Here is a 22,829-nt window from a genome sequence, read left to right as displayed (position 1 = left end):
CTCATTATGTACAAAGTTTAAAGCATACTTTGAATTTTTAATATAAATAATGAATAACTGAACATACTCTAGCCTTTTTCAAAATTCTTTCCCTCAGTTTTTAAACTCTTACCTACCTATTTCCTTCCTTCTTTCTAAGGTTCATACAAGGCACTCACAAAGTGCTACTCACTTCACTGGTTAGGGAAGTTCCACTGAAAAACATACCTCACACTGCAACTGAAAGGCGCAGCGCCACCACCTCAGACCTCCTCGCTTCCACGACAGAAGGCGGGGCCAATTTCCCTCATTCAAATAAAAAACCATGTGATTTGCATAAGGACCAGACAGTCCGTCAGCCTATTGGCTGATAGTGCAGAGGGCGTGGCCAATAGTACGACCACCGAGCCCCGCCTACATTTATTTGCATAACGGCCTCGCGCGTGCAGGGAGAAGCGGGTTTGTTTTTGAATCTGAGGCGGCGGCGGCAGCGGCAGCAGCAGCGGTGACGGAGCGGCGACTGAAGCGCGCGAGACTAAGGCAGCAGCTTTGTGGGCGGCTGCGCGGAGAGCGCTGTGGGAAGGAACTTGATTCCCACTTTCTCATCTCTTGCCCGGAAAGGTATATGTGCATCCTAGGGGCAGTTATAACAATATTTTCTTAAATTACTATTGTATTTTTGTAGTCAACACCGCATTATGGCGGCTGCGGGAGTTTCGTTTGCGCGTGCGCGGTTGCGGAGCTGCGGGCTGGCGCTGCATGGGAGCACGTGATCTTGCGGGGTCGGGCTCTAGCTGCAGTTGTGCAGCTGGCTGGGCGGTGGCTGCGCAAGCGCAATATTCATTTTCAAGATCTAATGTTCTTGTTGGACGCCATTTGGGTTCTAGATTTAATTTTCCCTGTTCTCGAGGGGTTACATTTTGTTATCTTCAAATTCTCACATCTTTTCCAAGAAAAACGTTTCTCTTATGTTGTACTTGTATGCAGAGCTCAAAACTGTTTTCTTATATTTTTCTCTGATTCTGAGAAGCTGTGGACTTCATATTCTGTGAAAATGATTGTCACTTATGGTTCTTGATTATAATTTCACTTTTAGAGTTTTGCTGGATTCAAGCTTATATTTAGGAAGGTGACTATCAGCACCTAGTGGTGTTTTCACAGGAAGTGCATTTATTTGAATTGCATATTTGCAAATATATTTTTAACCCTGATTTTACTAGTGTTGTTATCATGGGATGTTTACAGAATAGAAATAATTTGAGATTTTGAAATATGAGGGGGAGGGCCATGAGATTTGTTTAGAAAGAAATCTCAGTGTCCTTGAGTATTTTTAGAAAATATTTGATCCTAAGTCAACGAAGATTTAATTTGAATTAGTTTGTGTGCCTCTGTTCATACTTAAATGTTAGTTTTACATTTTTCAGTCTCAGATGACTTGTGCATTGCTGCTTCAGTTAGAACATTTTTGTTACTCTTTTCAAATTCAGTCATTTTCTTAGTATTTTGTCATTAAAATATAAAACTTGGTAAGTTTTTATGACAAAGAATGCTGTAAAGAACTTCCAATTACACTGAGGCCTTTATGAGGAAATTAAGTAAACCATCAATAAAAAAATACCAGTGTACATATGTATAGGATAAAGTTGTTTGACATTTTAAAATTGTAAGTGCGTTCCAGGTTTTACTTTCTTAAAGAAGGTAGTTATAAGTATGCTATTGATTATTTTAGTTTAAGATGATAGTGCCACTATGTTTAAATCTTACATAACAAGCTTGGGAGAAGTATTTTGCAATTTGATATAATTCTACCATTGTGCAAATTATTTCTTATCGGTTTAAAAACTTGTAAATGGTTTTCATAAACTTCATCTGTGGTTATAACAGTTTGTTGGTAAGTTTAAATCAGTCCCCTGTCAAATGAAGAAGTGGCTCTTGCTTCGCAATCTTGGTTGCTTTGGGACGCTTTTATTGCCTTAACTTGAAGCAAGTACTAGTAGTAGTGTTAAAATGTAGTTGAAAGGAATACTTGTGGTTGGTGAATTTTTAAAGTATAATATCACACACGACATAGAATGGAGTGATAGAAAAAATCTTTTTTCTTAACAGAAAATTTGTCATTAATATAATTCTTGGGCTTCTGGAGTCTTCTACTCAAATATATTTAGAGGGCAGTTGTGCAATTTTCCCTTTTATACATCTGTGGTGGTTTGCCCAACAGACTCCTCCCCCAAGTCTTTTGACATTGTTTCTGGTGTTTTATTAGCATTTAAAATATGTTGTATTTTCTGTATCTGTGTGTATGTTTGTGTGCATATGTAGACACATACATATTTAGGTTATGAAAAGAACTTTGATCTTAGGGAATGGTACATTTCACATTTCCAGAAAAGTGAAATATTTTGGTGTATACATTCAAGCTGATGTTTTCATTTGAATGTACAAATGATTACCTCTAAAGTTAATGTTGAAGCCTCGAAAGAGGTACTTTGAAAACACTGAAGAACATATTGAAAATGTAAATATTTATTGGTAGGACAGTTTTGCTGTCATCTTTGTTTGAAAGGCAAATATAGTTCTATAAACAGAAAACTAAGATCAATGAATTGTCTGAACATACACTCTTTGTTCATTGGTACTGTCAACACAAGTTTGTTTTGACATTTTACTTCTGTAGTGGATAGCACAAAATTCTGACACATATGCACCGTATATAAATATTAAAACTATGTTATTACAGAAATGGAATAAAAGTTACTGGGGTTTTAAATCTTTTCAGTTTTGTGAGATTAATAAATTGTATTTTTTTACTTATAGCACATTTGGAACATGTTGACATTAATGATCATTTAGAAATAAATCCTCTAAATGTTTTGGTGATTTTTGTGACCTTCCCATGGTTGAGTAGTTGATCAGTAATGATTGATCAGTAATATTGATTGATCTGTTTTTAATTGGACCATAATCTTGTTCTTTTAGTATCATGTTTTGAATATTTTTCCAATTTATTATTCTTTTAGAATGTGTTTTTAATGGTTATATGATATTGTGAGAACATCCCAAATTATCAAATATTCTTAAAATGGCCACGTAACATTATCTCTATTTAGAATGTACTGTGACTGACTAAACCTTTTTTTGTTGTTGACTATTTTGTTTGTTGCCATTTCTCTATCATAAATAATGCTATAGTGAACATCCTTTTCCATGGGTCATGATCTACATCTTAAAGATTTTCTTTGAAATTACTGTATCAGAGTGCTTTTGAAGTGGTTCACAAACTTGGCAAAAAGTGTTTATGAACAGCATTTTCCATACCACCATCAGTGTGGTGGTTGAAAAATAGTATCTCATTAACTTCCTTTTTTCTATAATTAGTGAACTTGAACTTTTTAATGTTTAATATATGCAGTTTTCTCATTTTTTTGTGAATTAGCTCTGTGGGTTTTTTGTGTATTTTTCTGTGGTATATAATGTTTTTGTTATTTGTAGCATCTATTTATGGATATTCACCTTTTGCTTTTCATATTTTGTGCAGTTTTTTTTTTAGTTCATTACTTTGTAAATTGCTCATGGTTTTATATATTGAGAAGTGTTATATTTTTACATAGTAAACTCCACTGGTTTTTTTATTTGTGATTTCTTCCAGGATTTCTCTGCCTAGAAAATACTACCTGCTGTGGGATGACTAAATGTTCGTCTATGTTGTATTATTTTTTCTAGAACTTAACAAAAATATGTTCTAATGTGTATGGAATTTATTTTAATGTACTGTGTAAAGATGGGTTGCTGGTTTCCACTTTTTCCAAATACCTAGTTTTCTCAGAATTTTGTTGTAGTGATCCTTCTTTTATTGCTTTGTTTCTTTTGATCTTAACTACTAGGTTTGAACTATCAGTTCTTCATTTACTAGGGATGTTTTAAGTTGGGGGGGTCTGTTGGCCTTGGGTTCTATAGATGGGCTTAAAGAGTTCCTTGGATACCTTGATGTACACAATATAATGTGAGTGTGTGTATGTGCACTTTTCTTAGAAAGGAGTTATATTTTTCATTAGCTTCTCACAGGAATATGTAATATAAAATTTAAAAGCAGGTTAACAACCACTGCATCTGGCTCTTTTTCATATAGAAGTACCGAATTGTTTTATTTGCTGTAGTATTATAGACCACATAAATGTGTACTCATGATTCCTTTTTTTAAGCTAGTCTTTCCTGTTTTTTTGCAGATAAACTGTAGATTCATTTGGTTCATTTTTAAAAAGCCAACTATTTGCACTTTTGTTTAGAACTGCATTAAACCTAACTTGGGGTGAGTTTGAATCTTTATAATGTTTGTTTATTTTTTGAATATGATACACTTCCTGCTGATTCCACAAAAAATGTACTGCTTTTAGGAATGCAGAAAATTTGTAATACCTATTACTTTTCACTAAGGTATTATGTACTTGTTTTGTAGTGCTGATATAATGTTAATAGGGATAGATTGGTAGAGTGTATAATATTACATTTCTATTTTCAATCTGCTTTAGGACATGATGACATGAAAATAGTACAAATGTGAAGTTAGAAGAAGGAAAAATAGGTTTTTGAGGTAAAATGTTCTACAATACTTGAATCCAAATTTTTTCTTCTTTGGTTAACATAGACTTTTTTTAATGGAGGAGTTTTGAAAAGTTATTCACTTGCTGGTCAGGATGGACCCAATACTATTATAATAAAGTAAAAAGTTTTGGTTTTGGTCTCTTTGGTAACAAGTTTTATAATCTCTCATAAGGGTGTTAACTTGATTATTTAAATTCCTTCTCCAGTAAATCTACTGTTTGTGAATCTGACCGCAGTGAAGACTATAATCTTCATTAATAGTGACCTATTTCAGTTGTAATTCTACTTTATCATTTTTGTAATGTGTATAGAATAGAAAGTCAGGTTATTTCAAAATATTTTTACTAAACTAGTTAAACTTGAAATTGATGAAAACAGGAAGTAAAGATAGAAAAAATGGTAAAATACTATTTGCTTTATGAAAATAAATCTAGGAAGTGGGTAGGAATGTTAAGATATTATTGGCTTCTCTTAAATGTTAAGATATTATTGGCTTCTCTTCTCTTCTCTTTTTTTTTAAATGAAAAATTCTTATTGTGAATCTCTTTCAAGCAAATCTGCTTCAGAAATTTTTGTATTGTACTGTTTTTGTATGACCTTTGTCCTTACCTGAGAACTTTTCCTAGTTCTGACAAATGATACTTATTATTTCAGGCTATAATAGATGAGAACTAGCAAATTTGGGACAGAAGTGCTATTAGAGAAATATATATGGTTAGTGGCAAGAAATGATGGCTAGCATATTGGTAGTGTAGAGGTGTCAGATTTCAAGTGTTAGAAGCAAGAACTTAAAATCTTAGTTTTGAGGTTATTTAGTTTGGGAATCATTGTTCCTAGAACTGAATCAGTATTTATTATGCAGTCATTATATAATCAGCAATCAATATGGTAATTGGTGATCTCATGAATGATTCTGAATTACAGAGAATATTTAGTTATGTTTAGCTTGTTCAGGAAGGCAAAGAAGTAGATGATTTAGTTTAGAAAGATTTCTGTTATAATATTTTTGTTTTGAGGTATGTGGAAAATTCACACATTGGCATACCTAATTTTGAGGATGAAGTTCTTACCTTTGAGTTCCTAACGGTTGTGGGGCATATTATAGGTTAAAATTAGGTGATGTTTTAACAGTATTTACATAGTTGATTATGAAAATATTATAAAAATCCAGTGCTTTTTTTTTTTTTTGAAATTCAGTGGTTTCTCCTGTCTGTGAGTTCAATACAGAAAAGTAAAAGTGAGTTCGCCAAAGTTAAACTTTATATCCTTTTTAAGTTTCAGGGTGCAAACCATTTTGTAATGGTTATGGAGAAGAGAGTATGAGTTCTGGGCAGCATTTTCAGTTTTTTGAGTCCTGCAAAATGAGAAGACCAGGGCACTAGTGCTTATTTATACATTGTGAATGTTTTCCATTTTGAATTTTAATCATTTGCTTTTCTGAGCTTTTAAGATAATGACTCAGACATTTCCTTGGCCACTGTCCAAAAAAATGTGGTGGACCTGGGTTTATGGGTATAGTTGATGCTGCCTCCCTGACAGTCTATAACTGGACCTACAATACACATGGAGGTCTGGGAAACAAACGTGGCCTGTTAACTTTACCATCAGAAATATTTACTTATTCAGGTCTGCAGTTTTTCATTGCTCAGAATAGTGTAATAATGTTTTGTGTTATTTTGTATCTAATATCTAGGAATAACTAGTTCAAAACCCTTTAGTTTCTGAGAAGGGGACCTTTGATGGTGATGTGAGGTAGCAGTGTCAAAAATATCTGTCTTTATTGTTTATATAGCCCTGTGCTACTGTGAGGAACTATTGTCTTAATGGGAAATTTAGGAGTTATGTATGTAGCACTCTGGCACTTTTACATTCTAATAAGAAATTTGAGTTTTACATAAGAATAGTGATTCTCAGAACAGACAGCTGTAACGGGAGCTCTTTTTGAGTCAGTGGTTCACAAAGAGCATATCTTCCATTTTGTAGAAAGGTAAACCTAGAAGGTGGAAAAGAGAATCTGCTGTTTTGAGGGCCAGGATAAAAAACGTTTGGTGAAACAATAATGACTTGATTACTTCAGCTAATTTTCTACTAAGGGTTTGTAGTTTCAGAATGTATCTTCCCTGTTATTCCTATTAGAATAAATGTTTTAAGAAAAGGAAGAGATGGGGGAAGTATGGAAGAGAAAAAAAGACTATCTTTGAACTTTTTAAATTTCCTTTTAGGTGGTTAAATATCAGGAGCTAGTCAGATGACAGTAAAGATTAAACTTCTCTGAGAGATTCTGTTACTATTGGTTAAGGATGATAAATGTTGATTTCCCTCATATAACACAACAGCAGACTTTTTAGGGTTTACAGCTGGCTTTGGATTAACAAATGGTTTTCATATGTTGCATATGGTTTCTAGGTAGAACTACAAAGTTTTATCAGCCAGGGACAAGGGAGAAAAGGCAGTGAAGGGGAATGCCCACGCATTCTTTTGAGAACATAATCTAGAAGTGGGGCATACAACTTTGACTCGTGTTTTATGGCTGAAAATTTAGTCATTGGAACATACTTAGCTGGGAGAGGAAGGCTGGGAAATGTAGTATCCAGTTGGACAGTCCTGCATTCGGCTAGAATTAGAAAATTTTATGAGTGAAGGAGAGAAATGGCTATTAGAAAACAATTAGCATTTTTCTGCTACAAAAGGAAGCTGGAGAAGTAGTGTCTCTAAGTAATTCTTAATTTGATATTGAAAACTGTTTTTTTGTTTGTTTTATGAGTTAGATCCAGTTGTAACTCTGTATGTCTTCCTTTGAAATGGAATTTTGAGAGCTTCATGTTCATGATTTATGGCTGAGGTTCTGGTTATTATAAATGTTTATCTTATTTGGTAGAATTTGTCCTCTTTTCTCCTTGCCTTTGAAAACATTAAATCACACCCTGGCCTGTGTGGCTCAGTTGGTTGGAGCATTGGCCCATAAACCAAAAGCAAAAGGGTTGTGGGTTCGATTCCCTGTTAGGGCACGTGCCTGGGTTGCAGACCAGTTCTCCCCAGTCAGGGTGTGCGAGAGAGGCAACCAATTGATGTTTCTGTCTCATATCCATCCTTTTCCCTCTCTCTAAAAAAATTAATAAACATGTCCTCGAGTGATAATGAAATAAAAATTAAATCATGATTACTTTTGGAAGGATTGTAATTTTAATTTAATTTTTAGAACTTACTGTAGTATTTTTGAACCTTGCCTGTTAACTTGCTTATTTTATGAACTATAGACATGATCCCTGAAAGTATAGTCTTAACTTGCTTATTTTAAAAGGATGAAGGGTAGTAGGTAAATTGTATGGACTGTTTGGACTAAAACTGTTTGCTTTAGTCTCTTAAGTTGAGTGTATTTTTTCATTATCTTCTATTTTTTCTTCTTTTATAACTTTATGTATATATTATATATATACAATTTACATTTTCAAGTTGGAAGGTAATGATTTTTGAAGACCTTGTAATATACATAAGTAAAAAGATTGTGATCATGAATTCTTTGCATATAGGTGAAATTTACATGGCTAATTAAAATTTACATGGCTAAGTGATTAAAAATAGCTTTCTGTAGATGATAAATAAAACAACAGATATTTGTGTAAGGTACAGAAAATGAGACTCTGTTGTGGGGAGATCAAGGAAATGATCTCCTTTAGTATGTTAGGAGGACTCAAAGTAGCTCCTCTAACATAAATCCTTGATTTTTTAAAAATATATTTTAATGATTATACCATTACAGTTGTTCTACTCCCCCCCTTCAATCCCCTCCACCCGCACCCTCCCTCCCCCACCATTCTCCCCACCTTAGTTTATAACCACGTGTCTCAAGTTCTTTGGATTCTATATTTCCCCCACTATTCTCGCCCTCCCCCCTATCTATTTTCTGCCTACCATCTATGCTATTTTCTGTGCTTTCTCCCCCCTTCTCCCCCTCCCACCCCCCTGTTTCTAACCCTCCATGTGTTCTTCATTTCTATGGTTCCACTCCTGATCTAGCTGTCCTCTTGGTTTGCTTTTGTTTTCGGTGTGGTTGTTAATAACTGTGTGTTTGCTGTCCTTTCACTGTTAATATTTTTCATCTTCTTTTTCTTATATAAGTCCCTTTAGCATTTCATATAATAAGGGCTTGGTGATGATGAACTCCTTGAACTTGACCTTATCTGAGAAGCACTTTATCTGTCCTTCCATTCTAAATGAAAGTTTTGTTGGATAAAGCAATCTTGGCCGTAGGTCTTTGGATTTCATGACTTGGAATACTTCTTTCCAGCCCCTTCTTGCCTGTAAGGTCTCTTTTGAGAAATCCGCTGACAGTCTGATGGGTACTCCTTTGTAGGTGACTGTCCCCTTATCCCTTGATGCTTCTAGGATTCTCTCCTTCATTTTGGTCTTGGCTAATGTAATTATGATGTGCCTTGGTGTGTTCCTTCTTGGGTCCAACTCCTTTGGGACTCTCTGAGCTTCCTGGATTTCCTGGAAGTCTATTTCCTTTGCCAGACTGGGGAAGTTCTCCTTTATTATTTGTTCAAATAAGTTTTCCACTCGTGGCTGTTTCTTTCCCCCTTCTGGTACCTCTATAATCTGGATGTTGGAATGTTTAAAGATGTCTTGGAGGTTCCTAAGCCTCTCCTCATTTTTTTGAATTCTCATTTCTTCATTCCTTTCTGGTGGGATGTTTTGTTCTTCCTTCTGGTCCATTCCATTGATTTGAGTCCCAGTTTCCTTTCCATCACTATTGGTTTCCTGTGCATCTCCCTTCATTTCAATTAGTTTAGCCTTCATATGTTCCTCTAATATGTGACTTTGTTCCTCTAATTTGTGACTATAATCTACCAGTTCTGTGAGCATCCTGATAAATAGTGTCCTGAATTGTGCTTCTGAGAGGCTGGCAATTTCTCGGTCACTTAGAGTTATTGGCTCTGGGACTTTGAGTTCTTCTTGCGCCATCTTTCGGGTTGTTCGTGCGTGTTCCATAGCAGGATCAGAGCCCTAAGGTGTTCACTAGCGCAGGGCAACTAAGTCGCTGGGTTGTGACGTTGTATGTGGGGGCAGGGTCAGAGAGGGACTCTGGCATCCTGTCTGCCGCCTGCCGCCCCGGCCCTCACCGGTGCCGAAGGGCAACAAAGTCGCTGGGTTGTGACGCTGTATGTGGGGGCGGGGTCAAAGAGGGACTATGGCGTCCTGTCCGCCGCCTGCCGCCACAGCCCTCACTGGTGCCGCAGTTGCTGCCGTCACCGGGCCCACGCGTTTCGTCCCACTGCACGCAAGTGTGCCACTGCCGTCAGCCCTCGCCCCCTGGGGCCCGCGTGGTCTGTCTCACTGTGTGCGAATATGCGCCCGAGGTCTGCCCCGCACCCCAACTGGTTCCCGTCTGCCTGCGCGCCTGGGTGGGGGGCCCTGTCCTGCCCGACCCTGCTCGCTGCTGGCTCCGCCCCTCTTACCGTCCCCGTTGAACGGTTAGATGTAGTCGGACTTCTGTATAATTCAATTTTCTGTCCTTTGGTTGTGTCTTTGTTTCTCCAAACCTTTGTTGTATTCAGACTTGGTTGTGGGAGAAGGCACAGTGTTTCCACCTATGCCTCCATCTTGGCGGAAGTCAAATCCTTGATTTTTGTAAGTAAGAGTTATTGCTCCCTCGGTGCCTACTTTTTTCAGCCTAATAAAGGAACTGTATTTATTCTCAGCCAGAAGTTCTCTAATTTCTTTTTTACTTTGTATCTCTTTTAAAGGCATTTATTCCTTTCTGCTTTTATGTTTATTGTTATTTGTACAGTACTTTATAAGCTTCCTGCAGTTAGGAATATCCTACTGATAGACTTGACAAATGTCATATTTTAAAGACAAATTCCTTCTAATTAGGTTTTATTAAACCATGATAATACCACTTGGAAAGCTATGAGATTGTTTTCTATAATGCCTACCTCAATATTCAGTAAATATTTGCTTATTAAAAGAATAGAACCCATTTGTTTTAGGTGGAGGTGAGAAAAAGGTGAGTAAGATATTCTAGCTCCTTTCATTTAACTCATGATCATTCACAGATGTCAGCACTGTTTTGTTTTTTTTAAATAATTGAACAGGTAATTTACTTAAGCACCACTGGACACATCATCAAGGATAGATACGCAGTTTGCTTATGAAAAATTACAAATAGTAAAATAACTTGAACAATAAGTTATTCGGTAAGAAATAGAAGAAATTAAGAAAACAAGGAAACACCTTTGCTTACCTATAAATAAGCTTCTAAAACAAGTCTGAAGGACAGATTGTATACAAATTAGTAAGGGTTTGATTAAAAAGATGGAATATTATAATTTTGTGTTTTCACTTTGTGTAATTCCTTCCCCTCCCAAACTTATTGTGATTTAAAAGTTGGAAAATAAAAACAAACAAATAAATGAAGAAAAAAAGAACAATGAAAAGACAAAGTATTTTCTTAACCAGTTAATAATACATTATATAGTGAGGTGCAAAGAACAGTAATTTTGTATTGGGACCTGGGCAATTAGTGTTTCCCAGCAGTATTCCTTATATATAAAATGGTGATTCCACCTACCTGCTAGTATTATTGTGAGAACTATAAGAGATTAGACATGTAAAATTCTTAGCATTTGTTTTTGATACATTTTTCTTATAAGGCTTCAGTGAATTGGTGAATCAGTCAGGCATGAGTATATGCTAAGAGGCAGCATAGTGCAGCTATTGAAAGCCCTGCAGTGCAAGGTATATAGAAAATGACAGTGTTCTTGATTACTGGAGCTAGAATTTAAATGCATTTATAAAGTAATTTAGAAAAGTTGATTTGATAATACTACTCACTAGTAGGGAGAAATACACATTTAGAAAGGTAGTTGATTTGCAAAGATTTGAGAGGGAGTCCAGCTTTAAGACTGATTCATTAATTTATAAAAAGTGTTGGTTTTTTTAAAAAGCAGCAGCAATTGGGTTTTGTTTGTTTTTTTTGTTTTGTTCTGTTCCCACTTTTGACCAATACTTCTCTTTTAGTAGTTTATTATGGAAAATTGTCACACTAACTTAAAAGAAAGGGTGGGAAAATAATGTAAATTGCTAAAAAATTAAGTAAAAATACTGAATGTGTAAAAAAAAACAAGTATTAATAAAAACCCTGTAAGATTACTAAATTCCCTTAGTTTGCAGTAAGCCTCTTTATCTGTTCATGGTGAAAAAGCAGCCGTGTCTCGCATTAATTATTTATCTTCAAGGTTTGTCAGATTTTTTTCAGACAACCATCACTGTGAAAGTTAAAAGTATTGTCATTTATTTTGAGTACTAAATCCATATAGGATTACTTCCCCAACCCCCATACCCTTCTTTTTTTTTTTAATTTCAGGGTGCAAAGCACTCCTTTCTCCTTTACCTTCCAGCAATGGAACTTGCTTACTCAATATTGAGGCAATACAAGGTGTCAGTTTTCTTCAGTAACCTTTTCTGTGGCTGAGTCTCTCTCTTTTAAGGCACTGATTTGACCACATAACTTTGTTCAATACTTTTCTTATTACTTATTTGGGTGTTTTATTTGACCATTTTCTTTACATTGGTCTAATGAGGTATTGATTAATGTTTTCTGGTTAACAGTACTATATCCATTTGACAGAGGTTTAAGAGTTAATGTCTATCTAGATGTTTTGTAAAGTGTAATAATTAACTTATATATTTTATCTGCTTGATTGCAAAGTCAGGAACCAGGAGCCATATATTTCCTCAATGAGTTTTTATCAGCAGTACTTAAAACTGCAGGATATCATGGTTCCTGAGATTCCCACATTTGTCAATGTTCCTTGTCTGTCAGGAAGTAATATTCTTTATTCCCGTTAAAGCTGAGAATCCGTGAGTTATAAAAGAGATACGAAATTGACTCCCTGTGAAGACTGAGTAGGCATCATTCCTACGTTTGAGATGTCCTTGGTTCTTGTCATAACTTATTATAGGAGATTTGTTTTTAAAGATCACAGTTCTCCTGCCCTGGTTACAAATTTATCTAATTGTATCCTTGTAGGAAGGAAAACACATTCTTACTGAAACTATGTGAACTGGTCATAAAAAGTAAAGAGACTCAGTTATGATATTTTATGCAATATTTAATCACTGTTGTAAGTGTTTTTTGGACAAGGCCAATATACTCAGTGATTTTATACAGGATTGTTCTTAAAATGTTCTGGTGGTTTATTAACCTATATTAAGATCTTTTATAGGGTATCTTCTAGAATTCTGAGTGTATGAGATCAAGATACTATTTAAATTACTATTTATACAAAGTATATGAGATCTTGTCAGAAGGTATCCAGCCATGCAATATGAAAAATAGAGACATTTATTGAAGAAGGTATAAGAAACATTGTACCCAGGACAATGATGCCGCAGTCCTCTTTAAAGTAGGTACCTTGGGACCTCACACAGTTCTCCCAATTGCCATAAGCTGCCCCATCGTATTTTACTGAATCTCATTGAGGGTCTGAAAGCTCTTCATTTTCAAAGGTGATTTTAGTTTTTGGAAAAGCCAGAAGTCACAGGGCACCAAATCTGGGCTGTAAGGGGTCTGGGCTGTAAGGGATGATTTGGTGTTTTACTAAAGGCTCTGCAGAGAGGTGATGCATGAGTGGGTCGTGTTGAAGCTGCCTATCAACAGTTGCCTATAGCAGCACTGGCTAGTACAATGAAGTCATCATTGTTTACCCATGGCGTTCCAGTCCACTCTCCTTAGCTGCCAGGTTACATCGATGTTGTGCAAACTATTCTAGTATTAACAATGGCTGGACTTTTTCCAGACAGACCCGGTGTCTTAATTGAGGATTAAAGGGAGATTAGAAAGATAGTATTTTCCTATATGACCATTAAAAATAAAATATTAACCACAGTTCAGTTCATTTCATCCTAGGTAATTCTTGTGGGCTAAGTAATCTACTTGACACAAAATTGTCTGCACCTGACTAACAGAATCATGGAATTCTTGACCCATTCTCTTGATACAGTTTTAAGATGTTGATTAATGAAGGTAATGTCAACTTTATAGCCATAGTCTCTTACATATAATAATAGTTTAGGTGATTTTGTATAGTCCTTTCCTAAAGATCCTTTGATGTTTTTTTAAAGGAAACATTACTTTCCTTAGTTATAGTGGCAGCAAGGACCGTGCTCCAGCCTAGCCTGTTGCTCTCTGCATCTGGTATACCACTGTCATCCTTAGAATTTTATTCACCATTCTAGGGATTCCATTCACTCCTCTTCTGTGCAAAACCCCTTTAAAAAAAAACAAAAACGTGTCATGTCTTTTTATTTACTACTTCTGTTTTTAGCGGGAGGGGACCATATTGTCTAGTAACTTTTTGGGAAAGGGTATATGTGTGGTGTATTTTTCGATGCTATGTGTGTTTGAAAATTATCCTATATTTTTATGCCTGACTGATAGATAGCTTGGCTAGGTATAGAAATCTAGGTTAGAAACATTTTTCTTTAGAGCATTAAAGGCACTGTTTATATTCTTGCTTCTCTTACTACTGAGAAATGCGAAGCCATTCTTACTTCTGACATCTCCCTCAATAGAAGCTTGTAGAATCTGTTATTAGGCTCCAGTACTCTGAAAGTTTATCAATGGCTGGCATTCATCAGGTCCTTTCAGTTTGGTAGTTCTTGCTTGAAAACTTTTCTTAAATGATTTTATTGCTGATATATTTCTTATGCTATTCTGTCATTCCAATGCAAATTTTGGGTTGGGTCCTCCACTTTTCTTCTATTTTTTCCTCATTTATGACTTTCTCTTTTTGCTCAGTTAGGTTTCTTCAGTTTTATCATTAAGTTCCTCTATTGAGTTTTTCATTTTTTTCTATTATGTTCTTAATTTATGTTTTTTTATTCCTTGACTATAGTGTTCTGTTCTTGACATATGAATGCTACATCTTTTCTTATTTGTGGATATTACTGTGTTTTGACATTTTCTTGTGTAGTCTATTGCTTTGTGTTTTTTAAATTTAATTTATTTTTTATACATTTTGTTAGTCTATCTTTCACGTTAGACTTTTTTTTTTAGTTGTCTTTTTCTTCTTTGACTATAAAACAGTTGTGGAAGATTAAAACATGATTAAATATTTAAGTAGTATATTTAAACTTGTCAGTTTTGAACTTCACTATAGGCTGACCTGGTTAGGCTGTTTTTATTTGAGAGCTCCTGGGATCCTAAGATTTGTATCTTGGGCTTATTAGATACCACCAAAGAATAGTTTTTAATGTTCATACATAGATACTTAAGGTATGATTGCCAGCATTCTGGGAGATTAATGGAACAAGAGGACTAGGGGTCTGTACATTCAGCAGACAATCCTCTCTTCTTGGTGTATGTTGCCTTCATTTTTAAATATAGATGTTGTTTTCAGACTTTGCCAGAATTGGGAAGAGCATACATATATACGTTCAGTGGAAGGTGGTGAGAGGACATTTAGGCTATCTTACTGCCACACAAACAGCTTTCACTAATACTCCCTTTTTCAGTCACACCATCCTACTATTTGCTCCCTTCACTCCAATTTCCAAAGGTACCTAGTACATCTAGGTCCTATGTTTTTTGAAGTTGCTGCCAGGTAAATCAAATAGGTTCATTTTAACTTGTCCCCAGTGCAGCTTGGAATATGGTGTTTTAGGAACTGCTAAGTTAGTTATCAATGGTTCTCCTCTTCCAGCTTCAAAAATCTTTCTAGATATTGTCTCTTTTACTTTTTTCCCTGTTCTTGAGGACTTATGCTTCAAATACATACCTTTACTGTAATTTTAATGAGTGAGAGTAGGTGTTTTTCATTTTACCATCGTCATATCCCTTTAACACTCTTTTTCTCTTTTAATATGTATAATATTTATAATAACTTATAAATAAAATACATTAATTAAATAAATGAAAACTGTGTTAACTTTCTACCCAACACAATGAAAATTTTTATTTAGGTTCTATGGAATTTTCAACATATGAAAAATTTTCTAACAGTGTGATATATGATATATAAAAAGTATAGTAATTGATTAGAAAAAAGTAGTACAGTAATTTTCTAGTTCTTTTTCATTGCTACTTGTGTGACCCTGAGCATATGATTATATTTTCTGATCATAAAAATTTGAGATTATAAGACTTATTTTACATGGTCATTATGAGAGTCATCAAATGGAGGAGTTATGTGAAAAGTGCTAGTTTTATTTAGGAAGAGCTAAAACATTGGGTAATTATGGAAATGTTTAACTAACAGTAGAAATAACTTCCAAATATGCTTGCTTTTATAAGTAAACAATGACTGGGTTTATTTATGACTCACCCTATCTAAAACAAATATCTTATAATCTATTATATAATTGAACTATATTTTTTCTTAATATTAAAAATTTAAGGTAAATAATATACTTACATTCTGTCATATTCTATAGAGTTCAACTCGTCTAAGCATGTATTAGCTTCTATGTAATAACTGTAAAAACATTATAAATAAACACTATAGTTATTTTTAATAACTGTAAAAACCAAAAAAATGTTCTGCAAAACATACTTTTTTCCATCTTTGGTTTTGAAGTGCAGAAGTTTTTAGGCCAAGACTAAAAAGTTAGTTAACTTATCAGTTGACTTCTTCCTAGAATATGAGTTGAGATCCCAAAAGTGAAGGTTCTTAGAGATGTAAAATTTTCTGAGATTTTTGTGGTAGAAATGAAAATACTGGTAATGTTTCAATGTACCATCTATTGGGCAAATAAATACTGTGTTCCGTACTAATAAAGTGAATGAAAAATGATGTGATTTCTGCCCTTTAGAAACTCATATGTAAAGATATAGGTAATGAAATATGGTAAGTATAATGTTATTATATACAATATTTGAGATCCAAGACTCTTTATACCTAGTTTGGGAGATGGGCATAATGAAGAGAAGGGAGAGTAAGGAAAAAATTACGAGGTGATAATTTAGATAGGATAATGATTAGAATATTTGAGGGTGTGTTACATGATTTAAATCTTTGTGGAACAGACTTCCAAAAGAATCTGCTTCCTGAATATCAGAAGCTCTTCTTCAGGCAGGTCTAAATGATTGGGCTATTTCTTTCCCTACTAACCCTAGACACATTCCAGTGCTATAGTAATGTGTATTCTGTTTGAATCTTTCCCAGTTTACCAACCTCTTGTTTTTTAATGAATAGATTTGAGCCATTTCAGGTAGTTACATTTTTAAAGAATTAATATGGCTCGGCACTGGCAGGGTATATAGCTCGGTTGGTTAGAGCATAGTCCCCATACACCTGGGTTGTGGGTTAGATCCCCAGTCAGGGCATCTACAAGAATCAACCAATGAATGCATCAGGAAGTGGAACAAGTCAATGTTTTTCTCTCTGTTAAAAAAACAAAAGAGTTAATGTGGCATGAATCATGTATTTTTTTTCTAATAAAGTACTTAAAGCAGTTTTTATATTATACATTTGCCTCCTGGGAGATAAATAAAGACCTTTAAAAAGCTGAGGTTTTGTTTTTTTTTAACTTCTATTATGGAAAATGTCAAATGTAAAAAGAAGTAGAATGAAATAAAGAACTTCATTTACCTACCACTCAGGTTGAACAGTCACCAGTTTATGAGGCCAGTCTCCTTTTAGCTATACCCCTACCACCTCTCCACCTTCTTACAAGTTTTAATAAATACCTATATCAAGTGGTGAGTAGAGGCAAGATAGCACAGGGCAGCTAAATTTAGGGAGGTAAACCAAGGAAGACAGAATAGCCCTTGTGAGCTATCACGCAAACAGGTTCTTTCTCTGCTTTTGTCCTTCACTGTTTTTAATGGATTGGTATCACTCTCAAATTTATCTTGTAATATACCCACTTTCAGACTGAATTTTATACCCTTTTGTTCTCCCTAATTGTTTTTTTCCTCAAGGATGTCTACATTCTTTATTTTTATTTGCTTTTCACTTATATTAAAATGTTGGGAGATCTGTGGCAGGGCATGAAATTTAATTTGCCCTAGGACCAAACACTTATCTGGAGGTCTTTTTGATCATCTGGATGGCAGAAAAGAAGTTGTTTTTATCTGTATGGCAGATTAATCAAAATCAGCTTTGTTGTGATCATAGCTCTGGTGACTCTAGTCCCTCCCTCCCTAGAAGTTACTTAAAATTGTCAAGATTCAAATAGTTGATTGCCAGCTTTAACCATTCTGCTAGATTTGAACACTTTGTGGCATAGATTCTGGAAAAATCTTTATTTGGTCTTCTAAAAATAGAAATCGACTGTCAAGATTGAAATAACAATTTTCTAGAAATTATAAAATTTGGCATTCTTTTTGTGGTAAAAGTACTATAAAAGATTTAAAGAGAGGGCCTTGAGCAGAGTTTGACTTTTTTTTTTCTGGACTGAAATGGAGGCTTTCTTTCAAGCGAATTCCCTGATGTTTGCTGTGTGTGATTTGGCTCCATCTCTGTAACTGCTAATATATGGCATGGACTTCCAGCTGCCTGGGATCTGGATGTGCCTAAAGTCTGTATTGCAAGTCCGGATTCACAGGCATTGTGTTACAAAACTGGCTTGCCTTTTCTGTTTTCTGTGTCCTGAGTAGCTGCATTGTTTGTTGCAGTAAATGCATTAGCTGTTGTCTGCGTTCAGTTTCTTGCAGGCTGACAAAGTGGGAGGGGCTTTGTTTGATACATAACTGAGTTTTCACTCTGTGAGTTCTTGAGTGCACATTGCAGCCATCTTAATTACACTTTAGTGCAACTGAGACAGTGCAGCTGTCTCAAAATGGCTGCTAACCTAGTATTTGTAGCTGCTTAGCCAGTAACTATGCCAGTGTGGAGAACTGTCACATGTGTCACAAGCAGAGGTAAGAACCAATTACTCTCTATTTTTGAAGACTTTAATTAAAAAACATTTGAATTTTGCTGTGTTTATACAGGAGGGTGAACTAGAGCTTGCTTGCTAGGAAGTTGAAATGTTTGCTCATAGAACCTTTAATCCCCTATTATGGAAACAGTGCATAGGGTGGTGAGGTCAAAGGTTAAATTCCTGTAATTTCTCACCATTTTATGTTCTGTCATTGCCAGAACTTGTAAGATCACTCAGTAGTAGTTTTCTGGCTTTCATTAACTTAATATTCCTTTTGTGTTAGATATTTTCATTTGCTTGATATTTACTTACAGAAACTAAAAACAATATTAATCTGAATAGATTTTTAAAAAGTCATAATTAAACCTTGTTTTGCATGAAGAATGTGATATTTCTTGTGTGTGAATATCGTGTATTGAAGGTATTGTTTGGTAGCTTTCTGGGAAGAATATCAATTCTCTGGATATAAATCATAGTTACAGAAAAAACTTTATTTTAAACAGTTACACTTCTTTATACTTTTTATACTTTGGGTTCTAATTCTTTCTCATGCTGCCTCCTCCAGGCCATCCAGTTCTTTCACATTTTTAATACTGCCAACTTTGTATCCTAATTACTTTTTGTTGAAATTGGCATTCAAATGCAGATTTTGAATTTATAAATAAATTTACCCATCTTCTACATCTGGATATCCGTTTTCTTTATAGTTAATGTATCCTAGTGCAGCAAAACTGAAATAAATACTCAGTTGTTTTAATTAATTAACTGATTAATTGTTGATGTTCACTTTAGTATTAGTTTAAACCTATGGTATGTTTAAAAGTAATACAACTCAGTGGTTTTGTAAGTTTAGTTTCAAAATTTTCAAAAAATACTATTCTGAAGTAGAAACATTTATTGAGATATTGTAAGTGCACAGTGATCCACAAAGGTAGGAAAATGAAATTCATATTCATGTAGTGTTTCAGATAGCAGAAAAATTATATTATTAGCATTATGTTTAAATCATAGTACATTAAAACATTTTTTAAATGGTGCAATACATTTATCCAGCTTAGTCAATACAGTATTATGAATATATCCCTGACTAATGTGACATAGAACTGTAAGTTTTGAACCTTCTAAATACAGCAGCTTAAAAAAAACCCGCAACTTTTGCACATTACATTCTTACGAAAGTTCCCACTATGTAAAAAGGATACATGTTATTTTTGTGTACTTATTTTATAATGTAAATTTGTAACACTTATTATAAGTTTGTTAATAAAATGCAAACATAAAAGTTTGAAACTAGATAACATATGACCATTATGATCTTATATTAGTGTCAGGATCTAGGTTGCTGGTGCTGAGGGACTGGAATTCAGTTTTGAAAGTATTCTAGACCATGTATTATTCATGATCTGTTTTGATTTTCATGAAGGTAGAGTATTGTACCTATATTTACACAATTTAAATTGCTACCTTACCACAAAATTGTGTTTAAATCAATCCTTAGTTTTTCTTTTTGCTATATTGTTTTTTCTAGCTAGTCAGTGTTTGGTGGCCTAGCCTGTTTGGGATCGCTCGCTCAATTTCATCAACATTTTAGCAAGTTTATTTCACTTTCATTAACTAATTACTTTGTGAAGTTGTTGGGACTCTTTGATGTAATATAGTAGATATTCATAAACTGAACATTACTTTATATAAGTTCCCTAATAGAGAAAACGAAGAAGAAATTCAGTACGGGTGAGGGATTCTAACCATCATACCTTTCAGTAAGGTTGTGGCCTGGAGTGAGTATGATGTAAAAAAGTGAATGTGCTGTGACCTTAATCACTCTTTATTTTTCATGCCTTTCATAGTAAGAACATTCATTGTATTTTAAAAATTTCAACAGTCCAAGCTATATGTGTTTGGTTTTCTTTATTGCCAGTGGAAAACTGACTAGGTTGAAATTACTGATCAATTTATAATCATTAGAGTATGATCTCTGGGAAATTTTAATGATCTCCTGTTTTTGCCTTTTATTGTGGATTACAAAATTTACTTCCATCCTCCATAAGATGACTCCACTGATCATTACTTGTACATGGGGAAATGCCGACACTCGGTGGTTACTCAGGATATTATTATTAATTCTTTGCCATTTGCATTTTGTAACTATGATCATAGGACTAGACCCCACTGGGTTTATTACTTTTGGGATTGATGACAGATTCAAATTTTCTATGTTAGATTCCAGGTTATTTATTGTGTTGACTGAGGGCATCATAAATGTGGGAGCTGGATATTTGAGGTTTTATGTTATTATTTTCACTCCTTGTCCTCCCCATTTGTTCACCCTTTTTCATAAACTATTTCATTAACATAGTCCTGAAAGGAAAATGAGGTAGTGGAAAGAACGTTAACAAAGAGTTCAAACCTAAATGTAAATTCTATTTTTGCTACCTTTTTTATTACATTGACTAACATATTCCACTCTCTGACTCTTGCTTCCTCATATGGTAAAGTGGGGAGAAATTCCTATCTTTTTGGCAAGGATATGCTGAGGATCAGTTTATGTAATACTTCTGAATAGTATCATGAAATACTCCAAAAATATTTGGCTTGCTAATTTTCCAGTAGTACTTGAATGCTTTGCAGTTGATTTGCTTCTCAGGTGTCATATACTTTATCAAATGTGACTGAATCAGAGGTTTCTTATATAACATGCTCAGAAGCCAGAAGTCCTAATAACTAACGTAAGTGTATTTACTTAGTAACATGATATATTCACTACTGGACCCCATTTTTTTAATTCTTCAAAATTTTTGACTTTTTTATTAAAGAGAGAGGAAGGGGGGAAGGGGAATGACTTATTCCACTTACTCCTGCATTCATGAGTTACTTTTTATATATGCTCTGACTGGGGATCTAACCCGCAACTTTGGCATGGCTAGATGATGCTCTAACCAACTGAGCTACCCGCCAGGGCCCTACTCTTTAAAATAATGTAGCCAATATGCAATGTTTGCATTACACAGAGGAGTAGGAATGTTTCACTTCTAGTCAGGCTGAGTTCACCAAATATACAGTGACAGAAATATTTCTGTAAAAGACTTGAATTCATGGCTTAGAGAGTTTTCTATGTTTCATTACGCATGAGATCTTAACATTGTAGTTCTTTCAATGGCCACAAATTGGCAGCCAACAGACGCTTTATCCTTTAGTCACTGCCTTATTTCTCTAGTTGTTAACAGTTAAAGCTGTCAGATTTTACTAAAAAATGTGTGTTTCCTCTCTTGAAAGATGATGATTCGGCAGTGCTAAGAGTGTGTTTTTGCTTGAGAGAAATAATTTACAGTTGAGGAGCTACTGTCCCCTTCAGATAGGGCCTAGACCTCATATCTATTCCTCTTCTTTAATTCACATTACCTGCTGGGCCCTGTATGCTGTTTATTTTTAAATCCCCATCCTACTAATTTGACAGGTTGTTGGCAGCCTTTAACATCTGAAATACAGCTTCTAACCCAGAAGAAACTAAACATAAGTAAAATTTAGCCTACTTCGCTTGGTAGGAAAGGTAACAAATATAAAGTCAGTTTACTCTTTAGATTATATGGAACATTTGCTAATCTTTTAGCCTTGTCCTGGTTTTTATAGTGGAGTACTATGTTGCCTGAAGGACATACAGTGACATCAGCAGGAAGAGATTAAAGAAATACTAATTAGAAACATATAAGTACTTTGAAGGTCTTTTAATATAATGTTATCTTTTCAAAAAATATTACTGTGTTAAAAACATCACAGTTTTTCAACTTGGTGTTCTTGATGATGAGAGTAAATAAGAAAAAATTAGATTATATTCATGATATGCAGTTTACCAAATAGATAAAGGTAATAGATTTTTATAAAAGATTTTTGCCTAAGTTGGTTTTTAGACCTACAAGATTTTAGCACTTAAAATGAGTATGTTTCCAATCAAAAGTTTTCTTAACTCACTAGATTAACTGCGCTAGATTATTTAACTGCACTAGATTATTTCAGAGGCTATTATAAACTTACTTTTGTTAAAATTTTGCTTCTATTTACATAGGGTTCACTTGCTGAACTCTGTGAAGACTACCTTAATGATCCATGAAACATGGTAGTTTATAATTGTGATCTGATGTGAATTTGAATTCCACATTTTCTAGAGTGAAAGCCAGGTTCTGGGCATTTGTGTAATGCCATGACAGTCATAGCTCAAGGAAAGTGCTGAAAGAATGTTATTTTTTTTTTTTTTGGAAAATGGTATTCAAATTAGAAAACTTTAGTGAAAATTGAAAAAGCAGGTAACATTACCCTGCTTTCCTATTCCTCACACCGCCAAAAGAGAAAGTGATTTGAGAGAAAGCTTAAAGTCTGTTCAAATA

The 22,829-nt window shown here is 34.6% G+C and overlaps 1 protein-coding gene across 2 annotated transcripts in view; it reads left to right on the top strand.

The window, feature by feature from the left end:
- The first annotated feature begins 423 nt into the window (after window positions 1-423).
- Window positions 424-22,829, top strand: part of ATF7IP (activating transcription factor 7 interacting protein) — a 119,045-nt gene continuing 96,639 nt past the window's right edge. The window contains exon 1 of one of the 2 annotated variants that reach the window (XM_037033957.1): window positions 424-600. Coding sequence is in view for 1 of the 2 variants with exons in the window: in XM_037033956.1 (XP_036889851.1) it covers window positions 18,432-18,448 (17 nt within the window). In the remaining variant the exon portion in view is untranslated. Of the gene's footprint in view, window positions 601-18,300; window positions 18,449-22,829 lie in introns of those variants that run through there. The other variant, XM_037033956.1, reaches the window with a different exon arrangement.

Source organism: Sturnira hondurensis, unplaced genomic scaffold (assembly GCF_014824575.4).
Source record: "Sturnira hondurensis isolate 20B ecotype Veracruz unplaced genomic scaffold, ASM1482457v3 Scaffold0021795, whole genome shotgun sequence".
Lineage (NCBI taxonomy): Eukaryota > Metazoa > Chordata > Mammalia > Chiroptera > Phyllostomidae > Sturnira > Sturnira hondurensis.
Note: the sequence above shows the minus strand (reverse complement) of the source record. Positions and strands in the feature narration are given on the sequence as shown.